The sequence below is a fragment of the Dromiciops gliroides genome, chromosome 2 (assembly GCF_019393635.1).
Source record: "Dromiciops gliroides isolate mDroGli1 chromosome 2, mDroGli1.pri, whole genome shotgun sequence".
Lineage (NCBI taxonomy): Eukaryota > Metazoa > Chordata > Mammalia > Microbiotheria > Microbiotheriidae > Dromiciops > Dromiciops gliroides.
In genome coordinates, this window is record NC_057862.1 from 361,058,331 (window position 1) to 361,067,903 (window position 9,573).

Here is a 9,573-nt window from a genome sequence, read left to right on the forward strand (position 1 = left end):
TAACCACAGAAATATAGCACACTGAACAAGCCAATTTATCCTGTTCTTTTCCCAAATGTTATTTGACATTGATAGTCCTGTCTATAACTCCCCCTTTCTGCAGAAGAGGGTACTACTGGTGGGAACTGACTTGTAGAAAGCACTATGATAGGCATTGAGGGCCTAATAAGAAACAAAAGACATAGTCTCTGGCTATTCTCAAGAAAATTGGATCTAACTGAATAGATGAAACATACACAACTGTTCTTACCCTAATATGAAGGTTACCATTTTTTCAAACTTGAATTTCCCTTTCCCCTGCCTTTAACTCAGTCAGAATATTTGGTAAGAACCAGGACTGCCTTTTTTTTTTTCAAGACTGCCTTTCTTGTTTCTTCCTGTAGGATGATATGAAGTGTCAGGTTGAAAAGCTGGAGCAACATCTATCCCAAGTTGAGGCTGAACGGAACCAGTTTTCTACTGAAGTTCAGGAGCTTCAGAAACTGCTCTCTCAGAATCAGAAAGGTAAGGTGAGAGGCCCAATATACCCTGGAGTGACTAAGGTCTAGGAATGGATGATAGCTACCAGCAAGAAAGGTAGGGATGTATGCCCCAGGAGGATAGACTCTAGTCCAAGGAGGCTCCTTATTGGCTCCCTTTGCAGTACGTTTGTGCATCAGGGACATAGTTACTCTGGGAAGCATGTTTGAAAGTTGAGTACATCCAGTAGAATAGGGAAGCAAAAGTTGGCTATATTGGAGAAGCAACTAAGTAAGTTGAGAACAGTGTTGACATGGTAGCTAGAGGCAGTGCTGGGGCCGGGTAACAAGAGCACTTGGAGATACACCGAGAATGCAAGGAGTTGCCAAAGATTTGTAAAAATCGTGTAACCTTTCTTTTCCCTTCTACCTCCCCTCTTCATCTTCTCCATGCTTCCCCTTGCTATTTGTTTTCTCTATTTCTCCTTCATCTCCTCCCACAGAGAAATTGAAATGTGAAGGAGAGCAGAGCTCCTTGGAATCAGAGTTGGCTACACTTCAGGACAGAGTGGCCTTCCTACAGTGCAGCCTGAAGAGTGCTGAGCAGCAAAGGGCAGAAGCCCAGGTGAGCTGATTCTTGCCTCAGAGCCAGGATTGCTCTAGAAGTTCCCCTCTAAACTGGAACTAGGATGGTCCCCAAAGAGCCAAGGGCCCTGGTTCCCCAGGGAATGATTTGCTCCAGCCTTGCCCTTCAGGGTGAATAGTAGCACTTTTTAAGATGGCTCTGTTTCTGTTTTCAGAATGAACGGGAAACATTGTGGGTAGCCAAGAAAAATTTGGTATCAGAGGTGGAACGCCTTCAAGCATTAATTGTAGCCATGAAAGCACAAGCTAGTTCCATAGAAGCTCTGGAAGAAGAACTGAGAGCAACGCGCTCAGCCCTGAGAGAAAAGAATGAGGAAGCAGAGCATGAGCGGGAGAGAGCTGAGGCCCTGAAGAAAATGGATGAGCAGAAGGGGACCCAAGGGAAGGCTCTGAAGGAAAATCTTGATATCCTGACCAGTTCCCTTTCTAAGAGAGAAAAGGAGGTAGAAGCTTTGCAGGGACTAGTTCAGGAACTGGAAAAGCAGAGAGAAGCACAAAAAGTGATGCAAGAACATCTCTCTCTGAGCCTAGAGAAGAGAAACCAAGCACTGGAATCCCAGCGAGAACAGATCCAAGAGCTGGAGAAACAGAAAGCTATGCTAGAACATTTGCCAGTGGCCATGGAGGAGAAAGAGAGGCAGATAAGGTCACTGAGAGGGCAGATTGAAGAGTTTGAGAAGAAGCAAGAAACTCAGGGAAACATCTTGGAACATCAGGCTCTGGATTTACAGAAGAAAACACAAGTGATAGAGTTCCAGAGAGAACAGATTCAAGATCTGGAAAGCCAGTTGGTTACTCTAGAACATCTGGCTTTAGAAGGGAAAGAGAATCATCGAGAAATAGAATCCCAGAAAAAAAAGGTTGAGGACCTAGAGAACCAAAGAGAAATGCAGAGGATCACTCTGACTCATCTAACTTTGGACTTGGAGGAGAGGAGTCAGGAAATACAAGCTCAGAACAAACGCATTAAAGAGTTAGAAAACCACAGTGCTCTCCTGACAGCAGATCTTAAGGAGAGAAGCCAGGAGATTAAATCCCACAGAGACCAAATGGAGGAGCTCAAGAAACAAAAGGATCAGCTTACTTGGGACCTAGAGAAGAGAGTCAAGGAGCTCGTACTACAAGAAGAGAAAATTCTAGCCCTGGAAGAGCAAAGAATGTTGCAGAACAAAGTATTAAAGGAAGACCTTGAACAGATGAAATTAGCCATGAGGGAAAAAGATAGGGAAATTGAGTCTCAGAGACAGCTCATGATAGAACGGGAAGAGGAGGAAAAGGGGCAAGCCAAAGCCCAGCGCAGCAGCCTGGAGCACATGAAGCTGATCCTGAGGGACAAGGAAAAGGAGGTCGAGTACCAGCGGGAGAAGATCCAGGTGTTCCAACAGTATGGAGAACAGAGGGAGGAACAACTGCAGGGCCTTCGGAGAAAAATTAAAGAGATGACACTGCTCTTAACTCAGAAAGATCAAGAGTTGGAGAGCCAGCAACAGCATATTGAGAAAGCCCAGGAGAGAGGGGAGTCCAGGGAAAAGGTTCTGCAGGACCAGCTGGAGAGAGTGCAGGAAGCCCTCCGGGCCAGAGAGCAAAACCTGGAATCCCTCCAGCAGAAGGTGCAGGAACAGCAGGAGACCCAGGAACAGCGGATGAACACTCTGCAGGCATCCCTGGAGCAGGCCAGGGCAGCCCTGCAGGAGCGAGAGCAGGCAGTTGAGGCCCACAAGGAGCAGAATTGGAAGGTGCAGCAACAACAGACAGCTGCAGAGCTACAGGTCCGAGCTTTGGAAGAGCTGCTGGGAGATCTGAGGGTTGAGTTTCAGGAACAAGAAAAGGTTCTGGAGGCCCTGCGACAACAGTGTACAGAGCAGGGACGTGAACAAGAGGCACAGACCAGGCACCAGCAGGCAGAGGCCAGACAGTGCGAAGAGGCTACATCAGGCCAGGTTCAGGCCCTCCAGGAGGCCCTCAGAGCAGCACAGGCTTCCCTTCAGGAGAAGGACCGGGAGCTCCTCCAACAGGCAGAATTGAGCCAGCGCTTGGAAGTCAGTGTAGCTGCTCTGCAGGCAGCCCTGGACTCTTGTCAGACACAGGCCCGGCACCTGGAAGAGGCCCTGAGGGAGCGAGAGAGTGAGATCAGGGAACAACAGCTGCAGCACCAAGAGATGGTCCAGCAGATGCAGCTGGCCCTGGCACAGAGGGACCAGGAACTGAGGCACCTCAAGGAAAAGGGACAGCAAGAGGTGGCCCTGAGCCAGCTGGGCAAAGGGGAGGGAGAAGAGGAAGAGAGCAGGATCCTGAGAGAGAATCTCAGGCATCTTCAGCTGTCTCTGTCCAGAAAGGATAGAGAGGTACTGCAGAAGGTCCACCAGAGGCAGGGGCAAGAGTCTTACCATGAAAGCCTCAGCCCAGAGGAAAAGGAGGAGGAGAAAGAGGAGGAGGCCTGTGGGATAGGGATGACAAAGATGTCCTTGTGTGAAATATCACCTGTGTCCATGGAGGAGACCAAGCTGCAGGAGGAGCTTGAGCGAGTGAAGAGTGCCCTGAGGCATACAGAGGCCCGGGAAATTGAGTGGCGAGAGAAGGCCCAAGCCTTGGCACGTTCTTTGGCTGAGAGTGAGGCTAGCATCTGTAACCTCCGCGAGGCAGCCCTATTCTTGCAGGCCAAGGCAATGGAGCAAAACACAGAACATCTGCAGCTTCAGGTCAGTTACAGGGTGGGAAAGGATGGCCAAAACTAGCTCAGGGATCATTTGCTTCCCGGGGGCACATGGCATTCTGGGGCTGGTTAGGTCTGGGGTCAGGAGCTCAGGAAAGCGTTGATACTTTAACACTTCTAGCCAAGAAAAGCTGGCCGCCTTCTGGAAAACTAGCTCATTCCATGCTCCCAGGTGTTTAGTGTGCCTCAAAGAAAAGCCAGATTCCTATCAGAAACCCCAAACTCTAAGTTTGGCAAGAGGGACCCAATCCCTAAGACCCTGCTTTCTTCTAAGGGACTGCCTGAGTCTCTGGGCCAACCCATCAATCACCTTTGTTCCTTCAGACTTCATATAACACTTTGTTTGCCCCTCCTTTATTCAACTTACCTCATTCTCTTTTCTAATATAGTTATGTAAGTGTTGTATCCCCATACTGAACTGTTAGATCCATGAAGACAGACCTTTGGTCTTAGTTATATAGCTTTGTATCTCCCTACCCCCATTACTTACTTCCATGTGTCTAGCAAAGTATTCTTTGTCCATAATAAGCATTTCATATATGTTTGTTAAATTGACCTCAGGAACTCCTTTCCTGCCCTTTGGTCTTCTTGCCTTCCCTTAGCTATATCCTCAAATAACCTGGGGAAGTCAGGAGTAAAAAAAGACATTGGGGAGATAACTTCCTGACACTTGTGGGAGACCAAGCAGGAACACACTAACTGTGGAGTTGGCAACTTCTAGTATGATGCCCAAGTTGACACATGGGTCACTCCACACATCCCCTAGCTTCTATTTGCAAGAGATATTTCCTGCCATTGCCTGATGCTCTTGTCAGTTGTTTCAACCAGGCAGAATAGGCCTCTAACCTGTGAATGGCCAGAGCCGAACAGAGAAGTCTAAAGAGGTGAGACAGGAATTAAAGCAAGCTCAATCAAAGCATGAGCTTGGAATTGGTGCAGGAAAAGGCCCAGAGGACTCACCAGACAAAGGGGAGCTGGACTCCAGAGAAACCTCTGGTGGTACCTAGTCTGCCCCTGTTGTTACCGGCCCAGTTCCATGTCCAGTTCCACCACTGCCACCAAAAATGTTAACCAGAGCAAAATCGGCCTCTAATCTGTGTATGGCTGGAGCTGCACGGCATAGGCCAAAGACAGGTGAATCAGAAATCAACAACGTTTTAATTTCTAAGTGAGGAAAACAGCTTGCAAGTGAAGTCCACCTTCCTGAGAATCAGGACTTGCTCACTCATGGCAGAGACTAGGGTTTTAAGCCTGAAAACCACAAACTGGAATTTCCTGGGTTCTGCATAAGCAGTCTCCAGGTGCATTGGTCACAGTATAGGATTGATGAGCCTTGTGTGATCAGTCTCTGGGTCATTAGGGTTGTTGAGTAGGTGGTTCAGGCTGTTGAGTCTTGCAGTTGCTCAACGAAGTACAGAACCAGTGTAGTGTAGTGGGAACAGGAACAAGGCATCTAGCTCGGTTCATTTGGTGCTTACAAGTGCAGGGGAATGCTAGCATGTCAGGGGAACTGAATGATTGCTTCAGTCTAGCTGACAAAGTCTGGGATCTGATGGATCATTTCAGCTTTGGAGGCAGAGTGTCCTGGAAAATATGGCAACTCCAACAAATCCAAGTGATTAGTAAAATCATTACACATATCATCAATTAACATGAACATCATACATCTCACTCTGACAGTTGGCATATGATGAGACAAATTCATGCCCCTCTAATCCTGGCACTTCAGAATAAGAAGAATCAGTAGCTCAGTAGATTATTTCTAGATTTCCATGCTTGTCCTCAGTCTTTATGATACCTGCTCCCATTGGCTCTCCGTCCAGGGGTGGGTCCATCCTTTTCTCCCACTATGAGTATAAGTTGAGCCCTTAATGATGTCTGACTCAGTCACCACACAGATCTAAAGAATTTAATAGCAGAGACATAGGCCTGGATTCCTAGGAGCTTCCAGCAAATAAAAAGGTGCCATTTACCATAACCAACATAGTATACTTATAGGAATAGAAAATGGATTTGGATAAAAAGCATTTGTTAAGTACCTAGCATGTGCCAAGCACTGTGCTAAACTCTGGGAGTATCTTAGACAAATGGGATGGTGTGTGCCTTCAAAGAGCTAATATTTTAATTGGGGGAACAACATATTGAAGGGTTTGACTAAAAGCAAGGCCCCAGAGGCGAGGGAGGGATTGTTCTCTACTCCCTGTATCAGTGATCAATGAAGATCTTGGCTGAGGTGATGCTCTTGTTTCCTGGCTACCACACAGGAGCAGTTGCAGCTCACAAGACAAGCCCTAGAGGAAGAGAGGTTCCAGAGCCAGGGCTCAGCTGCAGGGGCAGAGCCAGAGCTCCAAGAAGACCAAGGTCCACCCCGAGGAGAGGTGAGTTGGGCTGAGCTGGGGAGTACGGCCTCACAAAGGAGAAGGTAGAGTAAGAAGGAGGGGAAAGACAATGGCCCCTATTCAGGCCAGTTTCCAAGATCCTGCACCCATCCTGACAGAGTCAGGACCCTGAACCCTGTGCCTGGGTGGCAGCAGTTTGACCTCTGTCCCTGCCCTCTTGTGCACATCTCACTGGAAAGTGTCTCCTTCAGGCCATGGCACCAGAAGATGATGGGTCTTGTACGGAACTTGAGAAGACACAGCAATGGCAGCAAAGGCTAAAGTACCTGCTGCATGCAATGGCAAGTCTAGAGCATGAGAGGAACCGGCTTCAAAGACACAACTTCCAGTTAAGGGTCACCCTAGAGCAGGTAAGTAATTGGACCCCTATTCACACCCAGGCAGCTCGCCCAACTGAACCCACTCCTTTTGAGCTCCTCATCACCCCCCAAGCGCTTCCCCTGCTGGGAAGGGGGCCTCCATTCTGACATCCATGACTAGAAGGACTGACCATGTCTTTTCCCTGGCAACAGGTAGAGCGGGAGCGGAAAAAGCTGAAGCGGGATCTTAGTCGCATGACCCGTGCTACAACTCCCCTGCTCAGCAAGACCACAGCCCACACAACAGTCCAGCAGGTATTTGTTTTCCCTGATTCTCGACTAGGAAGGGCCCTTTGTCAGGGTATCTAGGATCCAGAATTGTGCAGGAGATAGGGCCCAATTTGGAAAGTGGGACACTTACTTTATCCCCCACAGGAGCCTCTCATGACCAGGCTCAAGATGAGCCAGCTGGCCCACAGCGCCTATTCTCCCATTAGCCTCCCGAGCACTGTGCAGCAGAGGAACAGGCTACAACCTGGTTTAACTGATCTCTCAGCTACCAGGGGGTGGGAACTGTACTCTCCCTATTGTATTACATGGTTATAGTCTCCAGTCCTTTAGGCTTCAGGACTCATTCATTGATGACTGCCATGTGATTGTCCATTCTTCCTGCCTCTACCCAGTAGAGCTGCCTTAGGTACCTTTCCTTAGCTAGACTCACCCACTCTAGTCTGGTGATTAGTTTTAGTCATATAGTTTCTGTGCTGTCTCCATCTATTCCTCCCCACCAGCAGAACCAGTTGTGTGCTCACATACCACAGGATTGGCCAAGGTAGAATGAGGAAATTACTGATCTCCTAAGGGTCTCACCCTCCTAGGAGCCTCAGGCTACTCAGAATCCAGAGCATCAGGGTCTTCTTTGGAGCACTGGGCAGCCTCCCAGGGATGGCCATGAGAATGGCACACTTTTTAAACTATAGCATACCTGCTCTCATTCTTTGGAAGCCAAGGAAGGCAAAGACCCTGACTCTTGGGACCAGGGGATGGAGTAGGTGGCAGCCCTACAAAAGTGTGATGATGTTTTTCTCAGCAGGAAAAAGGAGAACAGGAGACTCCTCCAGAATTGAAACACTTGGCTGAGTTACAGAGGCAGGTTAGTGCTTGAGTCTTCAGTGTCTTTTTTTTTTTAAACTCTTCCTGGAAGCTAACTTTAACTAACATGTCTTTATTAAGCTCTGGCTTTGTGTCAGCCCTCTTCTTAGGCATGTGGGGGGATATAAGGTATATAGTCTCTGCCCTCAAGATCCAATAGTCTAATTGAGACTCAGAAAAAAATTAGAGGTCAGGCTTTCACCAAGATAGAATCATATTCTAGATACCTCTCATATTTCAGAGAGCAGAGGACTTTCTGTTTGAGACATGTGGAGAAATTTCATTACACCTGGCCCAGGGATAGGAGGCCAACAGGCAGGCATCTCTCTCACTCCCCACAGGTGGCCGTCCTGCAGGCACAGCTGACATTGGAGCGGCAACAGAAACAGGACTACATCTCCCGCTGTGTTCAGACAAGCCGAGAGCTGACAGACCTGCACCACAATCTTTCTCACTCGCTGTGGGCCGTAGCTCAGGCCCCTGAAGCCAATGTCCTGGAGGCAGAGGCCCGAAAGCTTGATAAGTCACTGACCCACAGTCTGACATCTCCTAGGCCTTCCCCTCTATGTTGCACTCCAAGAGTAGCCCAGGCTACGTCCCAGTAGCTAATGGTGTATAGTGGAACATAGGCCAGCTTGAGAAGCCTCGATTAATATACCTGTGAAGGGCTCAGACCCCTCCTTGCAGTTGCTTCCTGAAGGTGAAGACCCCTATACCTAGGTTTGCCAGAGAAAAGATTAGAGCCAATTTCCCCATGCCAGAATTATGAGGCAGGTCTACTGCTTCTGCTGGTGCTCTCAGCTAGAGGGACAATGCTGTAAGAGTCAGGGTGGCCCCTTCTTCTGATGCCCTCCTTCATTGGCATCTCCATTTAGTGAGCAGATGTTTCCCACAACGGGGGTGAGCCCGGACTGAGATGGCACTCCCAGGCTTCTAGTGTTTACCTGTATTTATTGAATTCATCTATTCTACCTAACTTCTTATAATAAAGTATTTTCTGTTTTCTTTTGGTCTTCTATCCTTTCTGTTTGTCAGCAGGGTAGAATCAACACCTTGTACATGATGAGCTCGTGAAAATCCTTAGGCCAAGCCACCTTCAGCCACTTCCAGATATCCGTCAGGCAATTGGCATAGATTTATCGAGTTGTCATGTGCCTAGCCCAGTGCTGGGGACTGAGTTGGGTATAGAAGTATAACCCTTAGGCTTTTTTCTCAGAGAATTCACAGTCCATTTAGAAAGACAAGACTCATATATGTCAAACAATTAGAATAATTACCACTAAATTGTGATACTCTTAAGAAAAGTGTTGGGGGCAGCTAGGTGGCATAGTGGATAAAGCACCAGCCCTGGATTCAGGAGTACCCGAGTTCAAATCCGGCCTCAGACACTTAACACTTACTAGCTGTGTGACCCTGGGCAAGTCACTTAACCCCCATTGCCCTGCAAAAAAAAAAAAAGTTTCCTGAATTTTCAAGCGCTATAATAATGCACACTAATAGCATTATCCTCATCTGTGCTATAAGGATTTAGAGGACAGCATCCTTGATGTCAGAGCCCAGTAGCAGGAGGGAAGGTATAAGGCACCTAGCTTGCCTCTAAGACCTAACAAAACCAGGCCAGTCTAAGTTAAACAGGTTCTACCTCTAGCTGTTACTTCATAGCTGGAATAGTGCTCCCCACCTGACATGAAGTCTCTTAATCCATTCATCACACTGGGAAAAGCAAAGAAAACAATGAACTGAGGGGCAGACATTGAAGCACTTCAATGGATCTTTGATATTGTTGATGTTTGAGCTTTCTCCAGGGGCCCAGAGCACTATCAGTCCACATTTCTTCATCCTGTACAATGCTTGTATGTCTTCTCTTGTATGTTTCCTCTCAGTGGGGAAGGTGTCCATCCAGGCTT

At 47.9% G+C, this 9,573-nt stretch overlaps 1 protein-coding gene across 6 annotated transcripts in view; it reads left to right on the plus strand.

The window, feature by feature from the left end:
• CEP250 (centrosomal protein 250) overlaps nucleotides 1-8,647 on the plus strand; it is a 44,351-nt gene extending 35,704 nt beyond the window's left edge. For 5 of the 6 annotated variants that reach the window (XM_043986638.1, XM_043986637.1, XM_043986639.1 and 2 more), the window contains 8 exons: nucleotides 384-504; nucleotides 962-1,083; nucleotides 1,259-3,802; nucleotides 6,081-6,194; nucleotides 6,407-6,565; nucleotides 6,728-6,829; nucleotides 7,605-7,667; nucleotides 8,008-8,647. In XM_043986638.1, the coding sequence (XP_043842573.1) occupies nucleotides 384-504; nucleotides 962-1,083; nucleotides 1,259-3,802; nucleotides 6,081-6,194; nucleotides 6,407-6,565; nucleotides 6,728-6,829; nucleotides 7,605-7,667; nucleotides 8,008-8,271 (3,489 nt within the window). In that variant the 3' untranslated portion in view covers nucleotides 8,272-8,647. The remainder of the gene's footprint in view (nucleotides 1-383; nucleotides 505-961; nucleotides 1,084-1,258; nucleotides 3,803-6,080; nucleotides 6,195-6,406; nucleotides 6,566-6,727; nucleotides 6,830-7,604; nucleotides 7,668-8,007) is intronic. The other variant, XM_043986640.1, reaches the window with a different exon arrangement.
• Nucleotides 8,648-9,573: the final 926 nt, after the last annotated feature.